The sequence below is a fragment of the Carettochelys insculpta genome, chromosome 30, assembly GCF_033958435.1.
Source record: "Carettochelys insculpta isolate YL-2023 chromosome 30, ASM3395843v1, whole genome shotgun sequence".
Lineage (NCBI taxonomy): Eukaryota > Metazoa > Chordata > Testudines > Carettochelyidae > Carettochelys > Carettochelys insculpta.
In genome coordinates this window covers 3850430-3877291 of record NC_134166.1, presented here as the reverse complement: position 1 = coordinate 3877291, position 26862 = coordinate 3850430, and the positions used below count along the sequence as shown (strand labels likewise).

General features: G+C 54.4%; 1 protein-coding gene across 2 annotated transcripts in view; it reads right to left on the bottom strand.

Moving 5' to 3' along the window:
* Nucleotides 1-3528: 3528 nt before the first annotated feature.
* HDGF (heparin binding growth factor) overlaps nt 3529-26862 on the bottom strand; it is a 32499-nt gene continuing 9165 nt past the window's right edge. The window contains exons 1-6 of one of the 2 annotated variants that reach the window (XM_074980986.1): nt 17948-17968; nt 11232-11308; nt 9414-9552; nt 5500-5682; nt 4556-4767; nt 3529-3790 (exon numbers count right to left, since the gene is read on the bottom strand). In XM_074980986.1, coding sequence (XP_074837087.1) covers nt 3784-3790; nt 4556-4767; nt 5500-5682; nt 9414-9552; nt 11232-11299 — 609 coding nt within the window. In that variant the 5' untranslated portion in view covers nt 11300-11308; nt 17948-17968 and the 3' untranslated portion in view covers nt 3529-3783. Of the gene's footprint in view, nt 3791-4555; nt 4768-5499; nt 5683-9413; nt 9553-11231; nt 11309-17947; nt 17969-26862 lie in introns of those variants that run through there. The other variant, XM_074980985.1, reaches the window with a different exon arrangement.

Here is a 26862-nt window from a genome sequence, read left to right as displayed (position 1 = left end):
CTAAGACTGGCACGCATTGAGGTGCATCCTCTGCTCCTTTTGGGGCGGACTCCCCCGTACCTGTCACTTGCTCCTTGAGATGAGGGGTTGGGGAGCCCTGGAGAAGCAGCACCTGCAGCTTCTAACAAAGGAAACCCCCAAAATGGCATGATTGATGGGTTGCTTCTCTTTGGCCAACAGGAGCCATTGGAATATGGGGAAGAGGGTCACAGGGGAGAACCCTCTGCACACAGATGTCTGCTGGAAGCATCCAGCTCAACAGCAGCAGAATGCTCCAGTGCGTCTCCCACACAAGTCCTGCAAAAAGGCCAGCACTTGAAAATCTCAGAGGAACAGCAGTTCCCATTCATGTCAAAGGGAAGAGTCTCCAGCAAGATCAAGACCAAACCCCAGAGTTCAGATAACCCAGTTCCACCCTGACCTCCGACTACACAGGATCTATGCAGAACCTCTGGCCTCGCAGCTGCCTGGCCACACAATTCAGAACGAAGCTACTTTCAATCCAGATCTTTGTGCCATCTGCCTCTGTGGTCAGCAGCGAAGTGCCAGCCAAGCAAAGATCTGCATGGTTTGCTATCTCTTTCCTTCCAAGCGATAGAGCTGGAGGGAGCAGAAGGCTCGGGTAGCAGGGGAGGTTCTTTTCCTGCTCTTGCTGCACAAATTTGATTTTTGGAAACTTTTCAACTCACTATAGACTTTCCCACCAGCATTTAAAAAAAAGAAATTTAGTCAAAGTTTGAACACTTGCCAAAAGGGCAGCCAAAAATTCCAGCATGAAGTGTGTCAACATTGTAAAATTCCAGGCAGAATGTTGGCCAGGTCTGGTCACAGAAGTTGCAGAAACGTTGCCTGGTGGCCGTCATCTGCGTCAAATGCTCTTAGATAGCTGAGTAGATCTGTGTGCGTGTGTATCCTTTGCGCCTCTAAAATTCAAATCTGACTGGCGAACCCATGCAGCTGATGTCTGGGAAGGTACTTTAATGTCCAGTGCGTGGGTTAAAAAGGAACCAATTTTGATTACTTTTTTTTTTTAAATACAACTAATATTTTTCCTTCCAATTTCAAACCTGTCAATCAGCTACATAGCTGCTTGAAAACCAGGCAAAGCTGCAAACAAATGCTCTGCAGTGTCCTGACTTCTCCCCCTTCCCGCCCACACACAACTTCTGGAATCTTTGTGCCCATGAACAGTGTAAGGAAACATCCAGACAGAACAGGAATATGCAGAAATATCTGTCTGCCCTCTTAGCCCCACTTAGCTGTATCACTGCTCAGACCAAACTAGGACCAGCAGCCATGATCACAGGTCCCAGCTGATTTCAAACGACCAGGCGGATGCTAGAAGCATTAAAACAATTAAGCAATCCAGTTTGTTTGTTTGCTTTTTTTACAAAAAAATCAAATCAGAGATGTGGTGATATCAGAGTACACACTTCGCTGGCTTCCATGGGCTCCCTCACTACCACCCCCCACACTGAAGAGGATTTCTGATCAGCTGAATAATTCGTTAGCTGTTCTCTAAGGAGTTTGGACCTACCACTGAAGTTTACAAAACTGTCCCAGGGACAGACTGGCTTCTTGGGACCACAGACAGGATGGAAACAAGTGATAAAACTGAACCATCTTCTTGGAAGCGTAATGAGCGAAACTCACCATTGCCTTAAAGATTTTTAAAATGAATTTAGTGCTGGAATGAGAGCCCTAAGGACGGAAAGTCTCTTAATTCATAAACTTGGACCACTCCTGTCATTCCACGTTTCCCTAGAGGAAGAATGGCACGTTTAGGCATTGGCTTCTCTGGTAGTCTCAGCAACTGAATGGGCAATGGCAAGGGTTTTCAAAGACATCTGTCCACTGACCCAAGGGCCATGAATCCTAACCTGCAGGCCCTGACATGGTGCAAAACCTGGATCCAAAATGGGACCTCAGAGATGAAGAACTTCACAACCTACCACCAATCTGTCTGACGTTCTTCTCCATCAAAGCTGGTCTTTGACAGAAAGTTGGGTTTGCAACGAAATGAAACGTTTTGCGAAAAATTTGTCTGCCACCAAAATTAGGATTTTTTTTCCTGAAAAACCCTATGCCCCAAAACAAAATATGTTAATTTGGAAATGCTGCCCCAGTGCATTGTGGGAAGCTCTGACCACATCCCAGAATGCACCCTGGCCAGGGGCTTCCATGATGAACCACCTGCTCTTTCCAAGTGGAAGATTATGGGGCATCAGGGCAGACCCATTGAACAGGAAGCCTCGGTTGAATTACATAGGAATGACCATAACGGGTCAGAACAAAAGTCCATCTAGCCCAGGATCCTGTCTTCCGACAGTGGCCAATGCCAGATGCCCCAGAGGGAACGAACACAACAGGGGACCATAAAGTGATCCCTCCCCTGTCACCTGTTCCCAGCTTCTGACAAACAGAGGCCAGGGAACCTATCCCTGCCCAGCCTGGCTAATAGCTATTAGTGGACCAGTCCTCTAGGAATGTATCTAGTTCTTTTTTCAACCCTTTTAAAATCCTGGTCTTCACAACATCCTCTGGCAAGGAGTTACACAGCTCGGCTGTGTACTGCATGAAGAAATACTTCCTTTGCTTTGTTTTAAACCTGCTTAATTTCCTATGAACTACAGCTCCCATAAGGCCCTGCAACAGCATTTCCGAGTCAATTTTTTCCCACGTTTGCCACATTTTTAATTGAAATTCTTAAAAAACCCTAAATTTTCCATGGATGAGGGGAGTAGGAAATTCAGACAATTCTACCCTGAGTCATCCAGTCCCATCCTGCGACAGCTCAGCCAAAATGACCTGCTGAGACAGTGTGAAACACACGGTTAAAACTTCCTCTAGGCCGGCGGGGACTGCAGCGAGGCTGGGGTGTTGTTTTGGTCTAATGATGCCTGGGGGAAGTCAGCACCGACAGCAGAACCTCGCCTGCTTCAGAGGTTGAGGGGAGATATTGCATGGAACGAGCCCATCTAAGACTGGCTGGCAGGCACAGACTTCAAAAAACAGCAGCTGGGGCAAAGCGAGACTTTATGCCCCTGGTCCTATTTAAAAGGCCTTGTGCCCATTAACAGAGCAGGGAGCCTGACTCAGTGGTGAATCCCATGAAAGGAGCAGGGTCGGGGACCTCTTTGGTGCATGTTCGAAAGAGCAAGATTCCCAAACCTGCCTCTGCTCTCCTGAGATTCCGAACTGGAAACAGACGATTCATATTTACACTACGGTCCATTACATTGTTCTGGTAGAGAAAAGGGGCCTCCCTGCCCACTCCAGGGCCCTTTTAACACCACTCAAGAAGCACCAAGGCCCCTTGGTGTAGATGACAGTATGGCGCAGTTCATCGGACTTTACTGGACAGCCGGGAAGCCCCTTGAAAACAAACCTATCCAGCAATTCTTGAAAGAGACCCAATCCGTTGGGCAGGTTCTGACTCTGCCCCTGCTTTCCAGAGATCCCCTGACACCAAACCCACAAGAAAGCCCCGCTGAAGAGTAAGCAATGGGTAGGAAGTGATAGGAAACATTGTAAAAAGGCATGAATCGCTTTTATTTGAAATCAACTGATCAGCGCCCCCTAGAAATCACTAGTACAAGCATGCGCCCGGCTACGGGTGGGCAGGGAGAGACGGGATGGTTCGTGGGACTGGTTTCTTTTCATTTCTTCTTCCCGAATTGCAGATGCGACGAACCGAGGAGGAACAAAACTGTTTAGCACCCAGGGAGCCCAGCGGGGAAGGAACAGCCCAGACGATCGGATCAGCACGGGAAGGCCGGCCGGCTACAGACTGCAGGAGCGGAGAGGGATGGGGAGAATGGTGAGGGGCGAGGAACATTATGGAGGCGGCTGTCAGGATCGGGGCCAGGAGGCGGCCGAGACCGGGGGCTGTGCGCCTGTAATCCTATCCCCACCGATTCAGTCTGGAGCGCTCCCATCCAAGGAGCGCCCAGGCCGGCCGCTACTGACCCAGGGTTGACGCACGGGCGGCAGGTATCATGGGCAGGGGGAGGCAAGACCTGCACCTGCTACCACCCATGCTCCTCCCGAAGCCCCCAGGCTCCCTGCCCCAGCCTGCTCCTGCAGTGGCAGAGGCTGGGGCAGGCGGGCTGGGGGCTGCACCGCACTGCCCGTCCTCCCAGCACCAGGGCTAGTGGCTTGACAGGGGAAGGCTGCAGCTGTGCTGGATCCTTGAAGCTCTGGGTCCCTCCTGCCCCATTACGTTTGTGTTGGTGGGGGGGGGGTAGGAGGCTGTAGGCAGGAGCCAGCAGCCGTAGTGGAGGCGGTTCCTTGGGCAGGGGGTGGTCCTTGGCTGGGGGCGGGTCCTCGGGCAGGGGAGGTGGGGCTGGGGTCACCCACTAGCCATGGGCTGATGCCTTGTTATGTTTCCTATCCTCCCTCATTTCTTGCTCCTCCTGAAGCCAATGGGCAAAGTCCGGCGGATTTTCACGCAACCTGTGCCAGAACCCCAGGGGCTGGTGCACTGATGGAACCAGACCCCTACCCTTCCGGCAGAGGGGTGACGTGCCAGGCCCTGCCCCGCTCCGGTCCCTACCTCTCCTTGTGATCTCTGATCTCCTCTGCAGCGGCTTTCTCCTTCCCCTCTTGCTTGGCCTCTCGCGCGTCCGGGACTCCGGTGGGGTCGCTGTTCTTCTCCCCTTCGGGGGGGCTGGGCTTCTGCTTCTCTCCTTCCTTGGGACCTTCTTCATTCTCCACTTTCTTCTCCCCTTCCTGGCCCTCCGCCTCTTTGGCGCGTTTCGGGGAGTCCTGCCAACGGAAAGGAGTCAACTGGGACCCTGGCGCTGCCTCCCACCCCTCTGCCCCCAGGCCCTCAGCTGGCTCGGAGCAAGGCCTTTGTCTGCAGGCACAGACCCCACCCATGACCAATGCTCCCAATAATTTTTTCCATCCACGTGCAGAATAAATGCTGTTTTGTGCCCTGACATGCGGGTGGATGCGCACCACCAGTACAAACATGCACCACTGCCTGTGGGTGCACTGCTAACCAGCTGGGCAGCCCCTGAATCTCTCCTGGGCGGCTGCCCAAGCGCTCAGCTTACAGGCAACCCTGGTCACAGGCATGGGACCACACCAGCATGTGGATGCAGGAACAGAACCCAGGGGTCCTGGCTCGCCAGATGCTGGTCCCTGCTGCTGGACACCATCAACCAGGGTTCCCTCAATTTTTTACCGTCCCTGAGCAGAATAAATTTTATTCTGTGCACCAAGGCATGTGTGGATGTGCACCACCAGTAGAAACACTGGCCAACTGCTGGGGGCGCTCTGCAAATCAGCTGGGTGGCACCTCAATCTCTCCTGGGCAGCCGCCCAAGTGCTCGCCTTACAGGGAACCCTGCTCACAACCCCGCAAGATCAGCCCTGCTCCCGGGTCTCAGGAGCAGGACCTGGGCTTTATCCCCTGGGCTCTGAATTCAAAACTGCCCCACCTCCAGGCCCTGGTCTGTCTGTGATCCACAGCCCCCGTCCCGGCACTGCTACCTCCAAGGCATCTTCCGCTTTCCTCTTGATCCCGGCCTTCTCGTTCTTCTCCTTGCTTTGCTCGTCGATCACCAGCTTGCCCTCCTCGTCACTGCTGCCTTCCGCGTTGCCCTTCTTCTCGCCATCGCCCTCCGGCTCCCGCTCAGGCTCAGCATCTTCCGGGCAGCTCTTCTTCTGGGTCGGCTGAGAAGACAAACGGACGGACAAAGGAAGATCAAAGGGGGACAGTTATTCTCAGGCGGTCAGAAGACGAGTGCCCTGTCTCTGCCCCTCCCCACTGCCAGCTAGTCTTCAGGGGCAGAGAGAAGTCTACACAGCTGGCTCGTGCCCCCCACGCCCTGGCTCATGAATTAACAGCTTCTATTCCTGGCAAGCATCTTAGCACATTCCCTTGGAGATGCAGGAACCAGGCAGCCAGCAGTGGCTGTAGCGTCCGTCCAGTGTCCCCCTCTGTGCCTAAGCACCTACCTAGGAAGGAGTATGGCAGAAAGGGACCTGGGGTTATAGTGGACCACAAGCTAAATATGAGTCAACAGTGTGATGCTGTTGGAAAGAAAGCAAATGTGATTCTGGGATGCATTAACAGGAGTGCTGTGAGCAAGACAGGAGAAGTCATTCTTCCGCTCTACTCTGCGCTGGTTAGGCCTCAGCTGGAGTATTGTGTCCAGTTCTGGGCACCGCAGTTCAAGAAAGATGTGGAGAAATTGGAAAGGGTCCAGAAAAGAGCAACAAGAATGACTAAAGGTCTAGAGAACATGACCAATGAAGAAAGGCTGAAAGAACTGGGCTTGTTTAGTTTGGAAAAGAGAAGATTGAGGGAGGACACGATAGCAGTTTTCAGGTGTCTAAAAGGGAGTCATAAGGAGGAGGGAGAAAACTTCTTGTTCTTGGCCTCTGAGGATAGAACAAGGAGCAATGGGCTTAAACTGCAGCAAGGGAGGTTTAGGTTGGACATCAGGAAAAAGTTCCTAACTGTCAGGGTGGTCAAACACTGGAATAAATTGCCTGGGGAGGTTGTGGAATCTCCATCACTGGAGATATTTAAGGTCAGGTTAGATAGATGTCTATCAGGAATGGTTTAGACAGTACTTGGTCCTGCCATTGGGGCAGGGGGCTGGACTCGATGACCTCTCAAGGTCCCCTCCAGTCCTAGCATTCTGTGATTCTAAGTTTGACCTTTGCAATAGGGACAGGTGTGATCTGCCACACAGCAGCCACCTCCCCGCCCCAATGACTGTTCCACGGCACCTTGCAGCAGGGGACTCTCACGGTCCTATGCAGCCATAGCCAAAGGACGCACAGAGAGCCCAGACCAGCCCTCGCTAAGCTCATGAGACCTGAGGGCATCACAGCCGAAAGCCAGACTGCTGCAGGCTACTCGGAGAAACAGCGAGCAAACAGCGAGACTGCAAAGCGGAGCTGCTTGGATCCCGGCACAAGCTGCACTCCGTGGAGGGAACCCGCCCCGAAACACCAGGGCAGCGGAAGGTGGCAGCAGGTACGCTCAGGAGACAAGTGAGGGAAGACACACGAGTCCCCTCTGGCACCTTACGGGCCTCTCACACTTGACACTGTGAGCTCACATTTCAAGCACTGCACTAGGGCTCAAGGGATCTTCCTCATCTCCTACCTCTACCGCTGGGGGCACCCCAGAAAATCTCCTCCCCCTCTGCCTCAGTATCCCCTCCCAAGTGGTGCAGTCAGCCCGTGTGCACGCCCAGCTTCTTCCACCAGATACCGGTTGGGGGCCCTAGAACTGTCACAATCATCACAAGGCTGGAAGGGGCCTCAAGAGGTCAGCAAGTCCAGCCCCCTGCCCTCACGGCAGGACCAAGCACCATCTGAACCAGGGGTGTCCAACAGGCAGCCCACAGGCCACAATCCAGCCCACGGAGCCTTTTTATCTGGCTTGCAGGGCCGGCTTCCACAGCAGCTTCAGCTGCCGCAGCGCCCTGAAACCTGGGGTGTGGAGCCAGCAGCAGAGCAGTTTGGGGCCGCGAGGGGGGTTAAGATCAGGGGTGGGGGGCAGTTTGGGGCTGCGCCGGGTTTCAGCCTGGGGGGTGGTTTGGGGCTATTTTGTGTTCAGCCTCCCAGAACACCTAAAAAATTGCCATGTGGCTCCCGGTGAAAAAGGGTTGGACACTCCTGGTCTGGCCCATCCCTGGCAGGTGTCCGACTTGCTCTTAAAAATCTGCAGTGATGGAGATTCCATAACCTCCCCAGAGAATTTACTCCAGTGTTTAACCTCCCTGAGTGTTAGAATGTTTTTCCTGTTGTCCGACCTACACCTCCCTCGCTGCAATATAAGTCCATCGCTCCCTGTCCTGTTAAGAACAACTTTTCTCCCTCCTTGTAACAACCTTTTATGTGCTTGAAAACTGTTATCCTGTCCCCTCTCAGCCATCTCTTTTCCAGGCCAAGCAAACTAAATCTCAATCATCCCTCCGAGGTCGGGTTTTCAAGATCTTTGGGCATTTTTGTGGCTCTTCTCTGGACTTTTTCCAATTTCTCCACCTCTTCCCTGAAACCGGGTGCCAGAGCTGAATGCAGAACTCCAGCTGAGGTCTAATCACAGCCCCGCCAACAGAGGGGAGCAAAGGGAACAACTGTATCAGGGCCTGGTGGGTTTAAGAGGGCTGGAGGCTGTTGCTCCCCTGGTCCTTTTAAATAGCGCTGCCGTAGCAGTGATCCTGACTGAGGGGAGCCTGGAGCTGGGATTCATGGAGCTGCAGGGCAGGAGCGGGGCCTGGAGGTTGTTACTGTGTGAGTGAGTCAGGAGGGAGCCAGGCTAGGAACAGGGGGAACGGGACAGGCTGGGAAGAGAAGGAGGGAGCTGAGCTCTGGGGTAGAGCCGAGGTCAAGGGGGCGGAGGAAGAGGGTTGGGGCAGAGGTAGGCAGGCATGGCTGGGAGAAAGGAGCCAAGCGGGGATGGGCACAGGACCGTTGGGGAAGGAGCTGAGATGGTCACAGGATCACTGGAGGGGTGATGAGGGTGGAACTGTTGAAAGGAAGGAGGGAGGGGCACCTCCAGGCAAGCGGGGGATGGGGTTGTGGCTGACCGGGGGTGCTCTGATTGAGGGGTGGCACTTGGGGTTTCCTTGGGTGGGGGTAGCGTGTGGCTCTGGTCTAGGGGCCCATTGGCTGTGCTGACCTGGAGCTGTCTAACCAGTGTGGAGATGCTAATCAGTTGCTTCCATCGTCAACGGACAGTAGGATATTAACAGCTGGAACTGGGCCAACTTTTCCTGCAGAAATTCCCCCACCCTAAAGTGCCTTTTTGACAGAACCAAAAGGATTGGGAAAATAAACTCGTCATCACAATCCTGCTTCTCGCTATGTACTGGAAGCCAGCATTGTTCTATTTTACACGGGAAAACTTTACATGACGGGGATTGTTTTTTTTCCCCACAAAGTTTTAGTCTTACAAGGGGGAAGGAGGAAGAGGGAAGAAATAATTTCCATATTGTCTTCACTCACGCCCCCATCTGTAGGGGCTGTGGGAATGAGGCTCTCATTCACTTCAACCAACTTTGGATCAGGGCAGGAGAGACTGAGGTCAGCTTTCCCGTCTTGTCCCCATTCTACAGACAGACAAACTGAGACACAAAGAGGGAGCGGTAAACTGATGCAGGTCACTCAGCAAACAGGGGCAAAGCTGGGAACAGATTTCAGGGGTCCTTTTTTCCAAAGACCTCACTGCTCTAACCACTGAGCCCCACCCCCCTCCAGCAGAATCCAGGAATCCTGATCTAACCCTCTCCCACTTGACAACTGCCTGTCTTTACCTTGGCTCTTGTGTAGTCACTGCTGGTGAGATTCGCCTCTGGCCAAAGCATGCACAGACCTCCAGGGAAGATCTCTGCTCTACTTCAATCAGCTGGGGGCCAGCAGAGAGGTTTAAAGGCTAGACGCACCTGATACCCAGAGGCTTTGACGGTCGGGTTGTTCTCAATTTCCCACAAGCCTTCGCTGAACCCTTTCCGTTTGTTGGGCTTTCCAAACTTCTCCTTGCACTCTTCGTAGGGGAAGAGGTCTTTGGGACCCAGGAACGCCCTGCAGGGTGGAAAAGGGAAGACGGGATGAAGGCCGACAACGTGCTGTGCGCCTTCACAGCACTCCCCAAGCTGTGGCTTGCAAGGCAAACGTCCCAGCTGGGCAGGGATGGGGAAACTGAGGCACCAAGTGTGGCAGTAACTTGGAGTTTTCCAAGGCTCCCGATGGACAGAAACATCCAATTCTCACCAAAGATCAACTTGTCCCTTAGGAGCTCTGTAAACACCTGCTCAGATTTCCTGGACTTGACTTATCAAAGAATGTTGTTAGTATATTGGGGCTAGTGACTCTCCCCCCAGGCCCCACCCTGCATCTTGCCCTATTTCAACAGAACTCTGCGTTTTTGTGGGGCTGGGGGAGAGCTTGTAACGTCACTGGGAATCTCCTGAAACTTCTCCATGAGCCAAACTGTGATTCCTATGGCTTCCCCCTCCCTCCACCCACCCTGAAAGCAAACCTCCACAAACCCCTAGCTCCACAAGATCAACCCACCTTCTTAGTGGCATTAAACACCTTAATGCAGCTCCACCCCAGAAGGGAGCTGGGAAAGGCTTGTTCTGGGGGGGCAGGGTGGAAGCAGACAGGCTCACCAGCGTTGGAGGGAGATAGCAACTCCTCTGTTACAGGTTAAACTTCTCTAATTCAGAACTCTCTTGTCCAGCAACATCCATAATCCAGCATGATTTTAGTTAGCCGGATGGCCACTTATCACAGGGGTGGCCAAGTTTCCCGTGGTCCCGTAAAGTTTGTTTCCAGCCACCTGTCCTGGCTCTCTGTGTTCTGTGCTGTTATTTAGCTGTAATTTACCCCTAAATGTCTTCTAAGAGCCCAGTAAGTAGCGGCAGCATTGGCAAAGTGCAGTACAATACTGACCTTCCGTGGTGCAGCAAACTCTCTTGTCTGGCACCGGACAGGTCCCAAGGGTGCCGGACAAAAGAGGTTCAACCTGCATTCTTATTATTTGCTGCAGTGGCTTCTAGGGCCCCCTAGTCCTGGGCTGAAAAACCACGGCGCTAGGTGCTGTACAAACACGTGATTCCCGCCGCAGGGAGCTTACAATGGGAACACTGTGGTTTATGACATGAATCTCATTTTTAGGGCCAGTCTGTTGGAGAAGGGGACAGCTCTGGTTACCCCCACAAGAAAGGGGAAGGCGCCAGCAAAGCTAACTATCTGTCTGCTGTCCCTCCATGGGAGGGCTCCTCCTTTGTCTGTCTCAACCTCCCCTCTGCCCCGATGCAACTGACAAGGAGGAAGGCTGTCCCAGTGAGCAGGGGTCCCTCTAACTTCTTCCCTCTGTGGGCAGAATAAATTTTGGTCTGTGCACCAAGGCATGGGGAAATGTGCACCACCAGTAGAAACATACGCTGCCGGAGCTCTGCTGATCAGCTGGGCGGCACCTGAATCTCTCCTGGGTGGCCGCCCCAGTGCTCCGCTTACAGGGAGCGGCGCCAGTGAGCGACACGCCTTGTCCCATGAGCATGGAGCTGGAAAGAGACTGGGCCTCCTTTGATGGCTCAGCTGAGATTTGAACCCAAGATTCAACCCTTGGCCAACTGGTCCGTTTGCCTGACTGCTGCTCCAGTGATTCTGACAGTCACCGCCTCCGGATCCCCCCGCACATGGGTTCCCCTCCCCCGCCACACACGTCCTCCTTCCCTGTTTTAAAGCCCACTCACGTTTCATGGGTCCCGAAGAAGAAGACTTGGTATTTATTGGATGAGGATTTGACAGCGGCTTCTGGCATCTCGTCGATCTGTTTGGGGGACACAAATCAGGGGGTGAGCAGCAACGAGTCAGTAGCCCCCCTGTGCCCCGACACAAAGCCACACTCAACTGCAGCAGCTCACTCCTGCAACCGATCTCAGCCCAGAGCTGCACACACACAAAACTCGTGGCCATTTTTGTTAGCTGCCCGTGCGCCCCAATCTTTACAGGGCACATTTGAGTCTCAGACAGGCCTGATGCTGCTCAGAGATGAACTGAGAAGAAAAGCTGGGGGGGCTCGGCAATCCCTGCTCTCCAAAGCTCTCCAGGAAAGAAGTGGGAAATATATGGGACACTGAGGTTCCCTCTAATTTGGTCTGTCCAGAGGCAGAATAAATTTTGTTCTGTGCACCAAGGCAGACATGGATGTGCATCACCAAAAGAAACACAGGCTGCTCGCTGTGGGCACTCTGCTAATCAGCTGGACGGCAGCTGAATCTCTCCTGTGCAACCGCCCAAGTGCTCAGCTTACAGTACCATATTTATATTCCCATCCATTTCTTTGATAGTCCTATGGTAAAAGTGTGTGTTAGATGCTAATCAAAAAGTGTCCTTCCATCATTCAGCGAGGACCAGCACCTGAGAGTAACAACTTAAATCTCCTGTGGTCGTACAGCACCATGCATTTGCACAATAGATCTCACTGCTTCACAAAGGAACTCAGCATTGTTACCCCCCTTTTACAGATGGGGAAACTGAGGCATGGAGCAGTGATGTGACTTGCCCGAGACCACCCAGCAGGCACAGCTGGGATATAGAGGACATGCAAAGATTGGCCCTCTGGTAGACAGGTCTCCGCAGCCTCGCCAGTGTGTTAAGTGATGTCTTATGGCGTGGGCTGTTTTATCTTTACTTGGAAACGAATCGTTTACTGACAGACACACATACAGACGTGACACAAGAAAAAAAGTAAATAATTGGTTTAAGACATAGCATCCACGTAGCTGCAGAGCCAGAGGCGGCACAAAATCACTTATTCACAAATTAAATTATTTGCCAGTTGAAAGAGAAGCCAGAGAGAATCATAACACAATACTTGCAGTGAATATTATCTTGCGTACCCCGAGCCAAGGCTCAGCAGCACCCGTGTGGCCAGAGGTCGTGTATGGATCAGGGGCAGGGTTCTTGCCAATATTTTCAATCCACAAGCGGAATAAATTTTATCACATGCACCAAGGCATGCACAGAGGTGCACCACCCACAGGAAGACACACTGCCAGCTGTGGGTGCTCTGCTAATCAGCTGGGCAGGACCTGAATCTCTCCTGGGTGACCACCCAAATGCTCAGCTTGCAGGGAACACTGATTAGGGCTTAGGCAGAGATCAAGCAGGGCCGGACATGGTTCCTCCCATAGAGCTCACAGTCTAGACAGAGTAAAGCTTTATCACTTCTATTTTACAGAGGGGAAACTGAGGCAGGAGATACAGCCAATAACTGAAGCCAGCTTTCCACAGCCTGGGCTATCCACACCAGCCATCCCAGAAGGTACCGGCGCGCCCGCTGCTGGCACTGCTTTTGCATGCACATTGCTCAGGTGGTCTGCCCTTGCTGAGGCATTATGGGATAGCTACCCAAGGGCTCCCCCCGCCCCCCCGCCACAACAAAGACATGCACCAGTCCTGGTCGGGGCCTCTGGGCACCAGCCATTCCCTGGCGCAGTAGCCCAGCTGATTACCAGAGCACCCCCAGCTGGCACATGCGCACTTGCCTTGGTGCATGTAGCAAAATTTATTCCACACTCAGATAAAAATAATTGCTCAGCAGCACAACCCCAGCCAGAACAGGGTGAGAGTATGCTGGTGCATACGTACTTTTCAAGCACAGCTCTGATCCTTGAGTGGCCAGCTGCCACCAACCTCAAACAACATTCATCCTGCGGACATTAATATACTGAACCCTGCAGACAGGGACACGATCCTCTACCACTCTTGTACAGCCGTTTACACCTGTGGGGGCCAAAACACAACCAAATCCCTGGGGATCCAGCCTGGCGTAAATGCCTCCAGCTTGCCAGGAGCAGGCATGAAACATTGCCCGAAAGCCCAGCCGAGTGTGTAAATAACCTCCAGCCATCCCCCAATCATGGACATTTTACTCCTACTTCTCCTGGAAACCCGCAAGCTTGGGGACAGCCAATTGCCTACTCCCTGCTCTATCATGCCCGCCCCAGAAATAGCCTCTCTCTGGCTAAACCCTGAGCTCCGCAACTGGCGACACCATCCCGAGAGGGGCACAGAAGAAAGAGATGATTCGGGATTGGCTGCTTTCCCAGCCAACCGTAAGCTCTTGTCTAGACTGGCTCAGACATATTTAGCTCAGCAAATTCGCTGGCCCTGTGCTGAAAAGGAATGTCAGTTTCAGAGAATCTGGGAAAGGTTGAACAAAGCTGGGGGGTGGGGGGGGAACTCACAAATCGGATCCCATAAGGGAGCTGGAGAAGGGGAAATTCTCCAACTATCGGGGAAAATTCTCCAACTTTCCCTCCTGCACAACTGAGTTGAGCCAGATAATATTTCCCCACTCCTTTGTTTATTCTTATGAGAGATGTGGGGATTCGTGCCCCCAGTGTTCCCTGTAAGCTGAGCGCCTGGGTGCCACCCAGAAAAGTTTCAGGCACTGCCCAGCTGGTGAGCAGAGCGCCCACTGCCAGCAGCCTGTGTTTCTATGGGTGGTGAACATCCACACATGCCTCGGTGCACATAAAATTTATTCCCCCCACAGACAGGAAAAATTAAATGGAACACTGAATGCACCTCTGTTCCTGCTAAAATTTTCATCAATGTATGGAATATTTCTATGGGCACCATGGCATGTCCAAACGTGCACCACCAGCAGAAACAAAACCTAGCCAGGGGAGAGGGGGTGGGCTCTGCTAATCCACTGGGTGGCATCTGAATCTCTCCAGAGCAGCCGCTCAAGTGCACAGTTTAGTGGGGGGGCACCACCCCAGAGGGGTACATGAAGATTTTCCAGGGGGTGCATTGACTCCTAAATATCAGCTTACTTTTAAACTAGCTACAGAAAAAACCCTTAGCAACGCCAGGCCAAACTAAAAGCTCATACAGTAACTTGTTTATACTGCTCTGTACACTATGCACTGAAGTAAGGACCACATTTATATTACCATCCATTTCTTTGGTAGTCCAATGGTAAAAATGAGAAAGCACACAGTGCTTCAGTAACAGCATCCTGTGAAACTTGTATTTTTAGGTTTGATTTTGTAAGCAAGTAATTTTTAAGTGAGGGGAAACTTGACAAGACAAATCAGACTTCTGAAAGGAGTACAGGAGTCTGGAAAGGTGAGAGTCACTGAAACAAAACACAGATCCAGGATGCCAAGGGGGAGGTAGACCCAAGGGTCTAGAGCAGTGCTCCCCTGTAAGCGGAGAGCCCAAGAGAAATTCAGGTGCTGCCCAGCTGATTGGCAGAGCACCCACAGTTGTCCGCATGCATTTTATTGGTGGTGCACATCCGCACATGCCTTGGTGCACATAGCAAAATTTATTGTATCCATGGATTGGAAAAAAAAATAGCAGGAACAATCGCAGGAGGCATCTTCTAGATCTGTGTTTGCCCAGTGCTCAGTGATCTAGCTAGTACTGCAACACACACAAGTAAAACAATGATAACCAGGAAAGTCTACTTGTCTGGGTATTCCTCCATAACACAGGACTCTTAAGAGCTGGTCCTCACATGACGACAGGGTCAAGCTGCTTAAAATCTAGTGTCTCATGCGACGTTATAGAGCTTTGCAAAAATCCTGCACATAGGAGGCCTGCAAAGATACAAAGGGCTTGGCTGGTGGGGAGGTATCAAAGGGAGGGAACAGACGGAACACATCGCAGTATCTTGCAACGCATGGGGCCTGAGTCTTTGTTTTGCACGCCAAGATTCAAGCCAAGAGTCAAGGCCCCATTTTTCATGGCATCACCAGATCTGGGCACTTCTGAGATCGACAGGGATGGCAGTTTCCATGGCAAACATTAAAGATGTTCCTGGAAACAGTGCTGTTGTCCAGGAAAAAGAGGCTAAGCAGAATACAACAGGCAAGGCCCAAAGCGTTCCACACCTTCTTGCAATAAATCACCCTTCCCAGCAGGTGGTCTCAGGAACACAACACCGTGACAGACAGAAATGCCTCTGCCGCCGCACACCTCTGCTCAGAGCCGAAATGGGGCGTCTCACTTCAACCACAACATTAAAATTCTCCAGAGCAGGCTGGGATAACAATGCAGCTTTTCCACTCGGCTGGTGATCAAAGGCTGCCCTGCGGGATGTCTGGGGCAGGGTGTGGGAGCTAGGGAGTGGGAGGTCATATCCTGGGGCCCTTTGCATGGAGGGGGTAGAAAGCCCCTTGATGATGGAAAAAAAATAATCACTTCTCCAGTTTGTGCCCTCCACTCTCTGGGTTTAGAAAGCAGGCAGGAGAGGGAGGTCAATTGTAACTGAATTAGCTCAAAAGCATCTACAAAGGGGGGGAAGCAGTGGGGGCTAGTGGTTGAAGAAGAGGGGGCAGAGAGTCGAGACTCCTGGGTTCCAATCCCAGTACCGGGTGGGAGGGGAAGCAAAAGGCCCTGGGTGTCAGGCACCCTGGGAGAGCTGCTGTTGGCTATGTGTGGCGCTTTTTGAGGCACTCACCTGACTATGTGCCTCAGTTTCCTCACCTACCAAATTAGGGGGAGCGAGCTGTTTATGAAGAGCCCTGAGACCTCTGTAGATGCAGACACCCCAACATCCCTGGGGTCAGACATGATGGTGAGGACAAGAGTACAAGAAACTATAGAGCAAAATGGTTTGGGGGCCAGGAGGCTTCGATAAAATACAAGGGATTCTGCCCTGGGACTCGCTCCTGCCAGCAGAAATCGGATGCTGCAGCCCCCTCCGTCCTGCCAGGCTGGGGCCCCGGCCCATGGGGAGCAGAATGGGTTGGGGGTGTGAGCCCCTCGAGCCAGAGGGAGCAGCCCCAGCACAGGAGGCACGTCACACAGACATGGGAAGATGAAGGCGCTCCGTTTACCGGAGACTGTTACGGGACCAGAACCGAGTCGAGGGCTCAGCCTCATGGGACACCGGGCGGCACACGCGTTGGCAACCATGGGGGTGACCCCAGCCGAGTTCCCTCGGGCCATATGCCCCCCCTCCCGAGTCCCTCCTGAGAGCCCCACACGCCCGCCCTTACACACAGTCACTTGTTCACAACCGCCCCTCCTCTCCAACGCCCCCCCAGCCCCTCCCCCCACGGACACTCACAGCCGCCCCTCCCCTGCCCACACCCCGTTCCCCTCCCATGTACAAGTGCATACCAGCCCCTCCCCACACACTCTCACAATGCAGCTCCCCATTGCCCGCCCCCACGAGCACACCACTTGTGCACGCACACAAAAGCTATTGTAGCCCACCCGGGGCTCCTCCCCCGGCTCTCCGGCCCGTCCAATAAACGGCTGCCCCAGCCCCTGCCAACTCAGCACAAAAAAAAAAAGTAGCCCCGTCGGCCCAGCCACCCAGTGCCAGGCCTGAGAGAAAGCACCTCTGCCCTCCCCCCACAGGGCCTGATCCCCTGCCACCCGCCCTCCCCTACCCCTGCTCCCCAGGGAGCACCACACACCAGGGAAAGGGAGCACGTTGCACCAGCAGGGAAACCTGCACGTGCCCAAATGAAGAGCGCGAGGGGTGAGCCACTGACGTGGCCCGTTTACTGGGGAGCACTGGGAGGGCTGACGGAACAGGGCCCGTGGGTCTGACATCGGCTCCCAGCTGCACAATCTAGGTGTTAATTCCCCACCCCTGCCAACGCCTGGAGGAGTCGGGATCTGGAGGCTTCTGGCTGGGCCCATCTCTATTATTAGGGAGGAGATAACAGGCCTCCCTGATTTAGGAAGAGAACCCAGGAGTCCTGCCCCTACCCCGCTGTTCTGACCACACGCCTTCTGCGCCGGCACTGTGCTCTGGCCACTAGACGGCACTCCCCTGCCTGGTCCAGGAATAGAACCCAGGAGTCCCCATTTCCACCCCACCAGCCCCCTGCTCTGACCACCACCCTTCCGCACCAGCACTGTGCTCTGGCCACTAGACCGTACTCCCCTCCTCGATCTAGCAAGAGAACCCAGGGGCCCTGGCTCCTGTGCCCATGCTTTGATTTCTAGACCCCCTTGCTGACGCGGAGTCAGGTATCCAGGTGGAAACCAAACAGAAGCCACATTGCACAGATGAATGCTACAAAGACAAGAGAGACCTCGGGACAAAGACAAGGGGCCCAGTGGGAGGATCCTTCCCCAGGCCAGGGAGCTGCTACCCATACCTGCCCGGGGGGTGGTTCCAGAGCAATGTCCGGCTGGAAGGAGCACGAGGTTGCCAGATCAGCCGCCCATGCCGAGGCAGGGCCCAGTAACCCCACTCCAGCCCTGAGAGGAGTCTGTCCGGCTTGCTGCGAAACGGGGATTCCTGTTCCAGCGCTCAGCTCCCCGGAGAGCAAGAACATTTTTCCAGCATCGAACTCTCGGTCTCCCTGGCCGCAACTTCACCTCGTTACGCCGTGTCCGGCCTCCCGTGGCCATGGGGCACAACCCGTCCCTGCAGCCCTCCCCGGGCGCGAAGGCTGTTCCCAAACGGGCCCCTCCGGCGGCTCACCTCGCTGCTAACCACATGGAAGGGGGCGGCTCCGGCTCTGGCTCCAGAACGCACTTCCACTGCCCTACGGTTGGATGGGGGGCAACGGCCCGCACAGCTGCAGAGGGCCAGCCCTTCTGCACCCCCCACCCTCTCCCCAGGCCTCCTCCCTGCAGGGCCAGCGAGTGTTCTTCCGCAGGCAGGGATCGGAGCGCAGGATCATGCCCCCTCCCCTCCCCCGTAGCACTCAGCCCCTCCTCCTCAGGGCAGGCAATGGAGTGGCACAAGGCAGAGACCTCTGGGGGTGTGCTGCCAGCAGCACACCCGCCCCTTTTGCAGACAGGTGCTGGGGCTGCAGGGCCTACCCCTCCCCCTAAATGGAGCTGCTAACTCTGCAGCCCCCCCCAGGGACATGCTGCCAGGACAGCACTGCTCTGGGCCCAGGGGGCTTCCCCCAGCCTGCTCTAAGGGCCGAGAAGGCAGTGAACCCAGGCATCCTGCCTCTCAGCCCCCCAGCCCTGCCCAGCCCAGGTGTCCTGGCTCCAGTCCCATCCCGAGTGAAGAAAGAGACGCCCCTCGCTCCCTTCCTGGAGGTGAGGCTACACCCCAAGATTCCTGCTTCCCAGCCCTTTGCCTGAGTTGCAGAACAACCCCCACCCCAGGCTACACTTGAGAGTTAATCTTCCATAAAACCGGGTGTGAAAGCCAAGGGGATTAACTACTCCCAATTCCCGGAGCACACGGAATCGGGGTGCTTTTATTCGGGACCCAGAGCTTCTGCATGGGGAGTTCATCAGGAAGATGCAAGGGCTGCCGCCCTGGAGCGTGGCTAGAATGTCCCTCATGTCACACGTCGGGTTTTTTAATCTCATTGTTTCAAAGGAAAAAAAACCACAGCTCCCAGGCTTTCATCTTCATGGTGTCCGGCCTGGCTGGGTGCCCCCCTGCCACAGCCACCAGCCAGGCGCAGGGACTTCCCTCAGGAGCCAGGAACACAAGACGCACCTGCCTTTGCGGATAAAGACGCTGGGCAGGAAGGAGGGGGGAAGCCCACCTAAGAATCGCCTCTCCCCTGATGCAGAAGCGAGCAAGCAGGCAGGGGTCAGCTTCCTGTTTGCTCTGCCCTCTGCCACCGCATGCCTCAGGCCAGGTCTCCTGGGCCACATGGGCCCCCCAGTCCCTTCAGAGCTTTGCCCTCTGCCAAATGAAAAAAGCCAACATGGACAGACGTTCTCCGTGAGATTTTCCACCTGGCCAGCCCAGTCTCCAGCCCCATCAGCTGCAGAGGACGATGTCTAACCTCAGAAACCGCGATGCCACAGTGTGCCCATCCCTGGGAGGAGATGTGTCCTGCCACTGGGCAGCCGGCAACTCCAGGGCAGGCGTGCAAGGGTTTAGAACTGGGGCTGGGAGCAAACGGCCCATTGTGTGTGGCCTTTGGGAGGACGTTTAGGTTCTGACCACGGCATGAAAGCGGGACATTTTCATTTTTGTCCAGAAAACGTTTCCCGCTGCTGCAGGGCCTTCTGGGAGTTGTAGTTTGGTTGGTGCCTGTCCCAATTTCCCACTATGCCCATGGCTCCCCAGTCAGACTACACCTCCCATGAGGCTGTTAGACTTAAATTACAGCATGGTCTTCCTTGCTGGGTGGCTCAGAGACACTTAAAGGGACAGATCTTCAAAGGGTGAGCGTCTGCACAGGGGACTTGGGCCGTGCCAATTATGGCTCTGAGTCTGGACCATCATCCCATGGGAGGTGTTTACACCCAGTTCACGTCTCATTAACAAAGCCTGTTCTTTCCTTCCACAGTGATTTCGTGGTAGAGCTCAAAGTGCTTGACAATCTTTGGTACACTTTATCCTCCCAGCACCTCCATGAGAGGCGGAAACCCCCCTGCGCACATGGGAAACTGAGGCACGGGAAATCTAAATGACCAGCCCAAAGTCACATCAGTCCACGGCACTGCAGGGAATCAAAACCAGATCTTACCACATCTCAGGCCAAGTATCGGACCATCCCTTCTCTTCAATCTGCCCCTTCTCCATCCCCATCTCTCCAAGACAGCTGGTTAAAGCTTACAGCAGATATGGCTGCATTAGCAAACAAAACTCACAAGCACACACCACTCAGCCACCTGTGTGAGGGTAAAAGCGCAAAAATCATGCTCTGGAAGTTTTTTTACAGCTTCTAAAACAGTCCCAAGTTTCAGCCAGAACTAATACAGGCAAATTTTTCAGAGAAAGCCACCAACTGTAACTGCCAGCAGGCAGTCTCAAACCTGGGACATCAGGAGCCTAGTGCACCACCAAGGAGAGCGGGAAGAAGGCCAGTCAGAGGGGTCAGTTTCCTATGAGCTCAGGTGGGAGCTGCTGCTTATTCACTGCACGGTCTTGGGCAAGTCATGGGCCTGCTCTGTGTCTCAGTTTTCATATCTGTAAAATGGGCATCAGATCCAGCTCACACCCAAAGCAAGTTAGTTAAGGTTTGGATGGAAGGCTGCGTAGGTGCAGCACAATATGAGGGCATCATCTACACAGTAAATTAATGTTTCAGGTAACGCTTTCCTCGGGTAAATCAGTCTTTACCGGACAAATGCAGAAGCCAAACTCCAGTGGTGCAGAGCATAGTAAACATAGGCCAAGGTGCTTTGCAGGCACTATTTTGTGGTCTGGGGTCACCCTAGCTCTGCTCTCCCGTTAGAACCTGGGTGACTAACAAGTCATCAGAGCACCAAATGTCACGTTAACTCTCCGCTCCCACCCCGGGACTTAAAATGCCCCCGATGCCAAAGCTTTTCCAAAGCCAATAAGCGTGGGAGAGACCAGCACTCCTGGCAGCTGCTAGGAAGAGTTACAAATCAATCAATGTGGACTTCAGCCACCAGCGATCCAGAGTGCAGTGTGCTGTCATCGGGCAAAAAGCTCATGTCTGGGAAAACTCAAGGGCCAGATCAGGACAGTTCCCACTGTAGGAACAGCCACTCTGACAATGGATTGCACCAGGACTGCAGACGCCGGTCCAGTGGGCGGCACTCTGGACCAAGACCTGGAGATTCCACGCTTGGTGCTGCTGCGCAGCGAGGAGGCGGATTTACAAAGGCTCCACACCCAAAACAGAGGGTGAATTTTCAGCTCCACCTCTGCCTCGATGCACACAAAATTTATTCCACACCTGGATGGAAAAAGTGAGAGGAAATACTGAAACTCAACACCATCAACCTTGATTAACAGCTAGGGAAACTGAGGCACAGAGTAGGTGCAACCCAAGCACAAACCAGGAAGCGCTAGGGAGAGCCACCTGCTAATTTCCAGCTCCCAGACTTCTGTTTGGGCTGTTTTTATTATTATGCCAGCACCGCCAGAAGCTGTATGTACAGCCAACGAGACACAGATCCTGCTCTGAAGAGCTTGCAAGCTGTGCAGTAAAAGGACAGGAGAGGAAACTAAGGGAGAAATGACTTGCCCAAGGTTGCCCACTAGCTCCATGGCAGAACCAAGAAAAGAACCCAGGACTCCTGCGTCCCAGTGCAGGCCCTCTCTAGACCACTCAGTGGGGCAGGCACTAAGGTACAACGTGGGCCCCTGTCCATCACAGCTGGAGCTCAGCTCCCCGCTGCAGCAGGACCTCAGCTCCCTGGCTCACAAGCGATTTGCCACCAAACGAGGTACGCCCTGGAAGCAGGCGGGAAAGGAAGAACAGGTGACCTCTCATCTACCCCTTACCCGTCGCTGGGAGAAGAGGTGCCCAAGTTGCAGGCGGGAGGGTCGGGAAACATACCTGCCCAGCAACCGTAACCACAGCCCAGGAAGCTGTTAGCCCGCAACAGACAGGAAGCAACAGGGCTTTAAATTTCAGGCAGTTTGCTGCCTCCCTGACCCTTCCCCCCAGCTGCCTGGAGCCAAGTCACTTCCCATGGATCCTCCACCCCAAAGGGCTGGCTAAAGTGGGACCTGAACTGGGCCTTCTTGTCTTGAGCCATCCCCCAAGAGATCCCAGGGGTCAAGTGGCTTTAGATGGCATCTGGCCCAAAGCCAGCACTGCCAGGCCTGCACTGGGATCTCTCCCACCAGAGCGGCACCGGTGTACAACAGATCGAGGTGGGCTGCACAGCCAAGAGACGCAGAGCAATGGATGGACTGGGACGGGTGGAGGGACCCTGCTTGACCCCACATCAGTGGAATGGCCTGAGTCTCTGTTTCATACCCGTGTACACCAGTGGGCAGAGAGAGAGAGAGAGGCCAGTGATGTTGCTCCACTGGTGCAACGCTCGTGTCAAAAAGCAGCTGGCCCTTGTGCAACTTGCACCAGTCCAAGGTATTTACCCTGGCCATTTGCACTGATGCAGCGATGTGGGCACAAAAGTCCCACTGGTCTCTTGACTCAGCAGCAGCCCAGCCCAAGAGTCCTAATGTTGTTCCTAAATGAAGCCTCTGAGTCTCCAGGTACCAGCTAGCGAGGGCCAGAAGGAGGCCAGACACAAAGACTGGAGGATACCATGGGAGTCACGTGATGGGGAGGCGCTGACTACTTCTGGAACAGTTAGGAGCCAAGGAGCAGGGACCACAGGCTGAGGACCCATTCAGTGAAGTACCAGATACGCTATTAACGGTAGCCGATGTGGGTGCGGTGCAGCCTAGTGGGTAGAGCACTGGCTCAACCAGACCTAAGTTTTATTCCCAGTTCCAGAACAGATATGCTGGGTGAAAAGATGCAAGTCAACTCTCCTGGTGCCTCAGTTTCCCTAGGTACACAAGCTCATTTAGCAAAACACCAGTGACTGCCTTTGTAAAACCCTCCGAGATCCATGAAGGACAAGCACAGCAGGGGAGTAAAGTGTTACTCTGAAAAGAAAAACGCGGAGGTGCACATCGCAGAGAGCTGAAGGGACCTTGGGAGGTTGTTGACCCCAGTTCCCTGCCCTCTTGGCAGGGCCAAGCACCATCACAAACAGATGTTTTTTTTAAATCTACTTGCCTTGGACCCCTAATGGGCCTCCTCAAGGATTGAGCTCACAGCCCTGGGTTTAACAGGTCAATGCTCAAACCACTGAGCTTCCCCACCGCCCGTAGAATCCTCACGCTCCCTCCAAACCCTTGGCTGCTAATCTGGCCTTGGGCCCCTCATAGTTTTATTCCTTCCATCTTCCTTGGGAGGCAGGGAGAGACAGCCCCAATTTACACAGGGGGAAACTGAGGCACAGAGCAATCCAGGCCCCGATTTTCTCAGTGTTACAAACTTAACGCACCAAAGAGCTGAAGTCTCGACGGCCTAAAACCCTCTGAAATGAGACTCAGGTTCTTCAGTGAGTTCAGTCTGCAACGCTGAGTGCAGAGGCAAACTGACTGACCCACGGCCCCGCAGGGAAGCCACAGCACTAGCAGGACTCACACCCAGGACAGCCATCTACCCCCCGACTGCCAGGGGTACCTCTGCGACTCTTGCTAGCACCGCACCCAGGTCTCCGCCGCTTCACCGCACGTCTCCATCTCTCGCTAGCTGTGGTGCCCAGGAAGGGCGCAGGAGCAGGTCCTGCCCCAGGAGGCAAAGAGCCCGCCATAGGAGGTTCTTCCAAACTTTCACAAGGAAGAGGTGGCCAGGCCAAACCCTATAGGACCCCATATGCCCAGTTGTGACGCCCGGAGCAGGAAGCTGGGCCCAGCCCCATGGGATGAGAACCACAACTGCAGGTGCCTCGGTGCACATAAAATTTATTCCGCCCCTTGGAAGCTGAGTGGGGTGGTACTGAGCTGTACCTGTCCCCTACCCTGTCTCCTCCACGGCTTCCCACTCCTCCCCTGCTCTGAGTGAAGAGCCACAGCCGTGGGCGTGGGGCTCGAGCCCGCACTGGCTGCCCAGCGGGGCAGGGGGTGATTCTAGCCGCCCAGACAGGCTGAATGCAGAACGCTCTGTCGCACGGACACGCGTGGGCCAGGGAGACGTGACTCAAGGCTGGTGACTAATTGAGCTTGCCTCTGTGAGCGGCAACAGCAGATGACAGACAAGGTTCCCTGCCACAGCTTTGCCCAGGCCATTTGCTCCCACTCCCCGGCCTCCTACTGCCCCAGGCCCCACCTCCCCACAGGCAATCTCAACTTGCAACCCGCCCCCGGCTACCCTAGCTCTGTCAGCATCCCCTCAAAGCCTGATTTGCAGCCCCCCTGCAGTGGCCCCACTCATTTTTTCCAACCACAGGCAGAATAAATTTTACATGCACCAAGGCCTGTGCAGATGTGTACCACCAACAGAAAGGGGCTGCCCAGTATGGGTGGCTGCATGTGCTCTGCCAATCATCTGGGTGGCCGCCCAAGCAGGCAGCGTACAGAGAACAGTGGGCCTCTGCTATTCCCACTCCTGGGCCCCCACACCTGCAACTTTTACTGCACCTCCTGGGCTTCCCCTGGCTCACAACCTGTGCTGGGAGGCTTAAAGTCTGCAAGGGCTTTGGGATCCTTGGAGGAAAGGCCCAGCACTAGCTGCAAAGCAGCCAGTCTCTGCTTTTCGACACTAGAAGCCCCCGTTGCTTCTGCTGCCCAAGCAGGAAGGTGCCAGGTAGCAGCAAGCAATGGCCTGGCCCCAGCCAACCAGCAGCCCCAACATGGCGGAAACGGGTTGGACTTGGTTTCCTAGCCTGATCTGGTAGGACAAAGGTCAGGCCTGCCCTTCCACACAGTTGTCACGCCCTAGGTTGTGCTAGCAAACGACAAGATCACGGGGCTTAATCTTGAAGAGTTTGTGTTGCATGAGCCGCCTGCTTCCCCCCCCCCGCTCCCCCGACGCCTCCGCCAGGAAATCTGAACGGGAGTGGGAGCGTGCAAAGGTATTCCCACATCTGAGGCCCACTCCGGAACAGCAGTGACGCAGCAAGGAGAGAGCAACGATGAGTCAGAGGCAGGGCAGGCAATGTCCCAATTTCAAACACACCCGCCCACTGAGGACACTGCTAGCCCCAGGAGAACTGCTGGACGTGGCCACCTTGGGCCCCCTTCTTGTGCTTGCACCGTTCCAGCTGCGTAAAGGAGAATGAGTGAACGTGCCAAGCATCTGATGGGCCCCTCCACCGGAGTCCAACCTGCATAATTCATGCCACAGGGCACCCATGGGTAAAAGGGACTGCAGTTATTTTTGCAAGTGGGTAAATTGAGGCAGCAAGGGGTGGAGTTACTTTCCCACCCTGCCCTTTTCTCAAGTGGCCCTTCGAGGCATGGCACAGACACAGAGCCAGAGACCGTCCCTGCTCCAAAAAGCTCACTCTGAACAGAAGAGACAGACAGAGGGACAAGAGAGGTCCTTGAGGGCCATGGCAGAGCCAGGCACAGCACACAGGACTCTCACCACTAGCCCATCCAGCCTCTCCCAAAATAAGAGTCAGCAGCAGAGATGGGGCTGACTCTTGCCTTCCCTCTCCCCCAGCTCCAACCACTGGACAACACAACTTTCCTGTTCACCTTGAATCCCACTCGCCCAGTGCACAAGTCAAGAGGAATCTGACTCCATTGGGCTTAAGATCAGAGCCCTACTGCCTTCAGCTGGCGGGGTGGTGGTCTTTCATCCTCCACCCAGAAACATGAGAAGCCATGTGCTTCAATCCCCCACCCCACAGCCAGTAGTGTTTCCTGTAAGATGAGCACCTATGCAGACATCCAGGTGAGATTAAGGTGCCACGCAGCTGATTAGCAAAGCACCCACAGCTGGCACATGTTTTCCGATTGGTGGTGCACACCCGCACATGCCTTGGTGCACATAAAATTTATTCCACCCAAGAATGGAAAAAATTGAGAACGATGCCTCCAAATATTATCCCCCTTCTATAGCAGGGCCCAGTCCTTCAGGGCCTGGCCTCCTTTTTCAGCTATTTACTCCAGCACCACTCGAGTGTGAGTCATTGTTGTCCAGAACCAGGAGCTCCTGTGTGCATGAGATGTGATTCCTGGGGGGAACCAGGGCCTGCGAGATTAGAAGAGACACTTTCAAGAGGGTCTAAATGACTCCCAGCCCCGGGATCCCAGATGGGGAGTTGCCAAGTGCCCTCAGCTCCCTGCAGGATCAGCTGGAGATGCACCAGGCTTGGCTGCCGCTGACTGAATGCTCTGGGCATGTGGGACTGTAACTGACGCCCACTGAACGGCCCCACCATGGCTCAAAGGAGCCAAGGTGCAAAGGAGAGTCAGGCCCCTGGGGTTTCGTGTTTACAGTTTAATCAGCAGGAAGGTCAGGCAGTGACCCAGAAGCCAAGCGCAGGAACAGATCGGGAGAGCCAGCAATAGCCAGGGCTCCTTTATCTTTTCTGGGAGATTGCTCCCTCTGCGTTGGTCGCTTTCTCCCTGCCGGGCCAGGGACTTTCTCCGGCTCACTTTCGGCTCCCTGCTGCAGCTCCTTCGGGGTGGGGGAAGAGACCTAGAGCATTCTGCCAGACCTGGAAGAGGGGCCTGGGGCCCCAGAACACAGGAGCTGAACCATGGGCACCCTGGGGTGTCTCTTCCACGACTTCTCGTTGGAGCACAGGCACTGCTTCTCCCCACCCCTGCTCTGTGCATCAGTTTCCCCACCTGTAATATGGGGGCTCACTTCCCTCATAGGGCACACAGTGAAAACTCAGAGTGTTGCTTCAGCAGCATGACAGGCTTGCAGTGTTTGCCACCTGTTCAGCTAGAGCGTTGTGGACAGGCCATGCGACCTAATGGCTAGAGCACTGGGGGCCTCAGGAAACCTGGCCTCCCTGTGGGGCAACCCCGGGCAAGTCCCCTCTTGTCCTCAAGTTTCCCTTCCCATTCTTGGCCTGTCTTGGCTCTTTATACTGTAAACTGTTTAAGGCGGGGGCCATCTCTTACTGTATGTTCACACAGCACTGTGCGGTATAGGGTCTTGGTCTGTGACTTGGCCTCCCAGTGCTGCCACAACACGAATCATCCACCGCTGCCCTCTGCTGGATGGAATC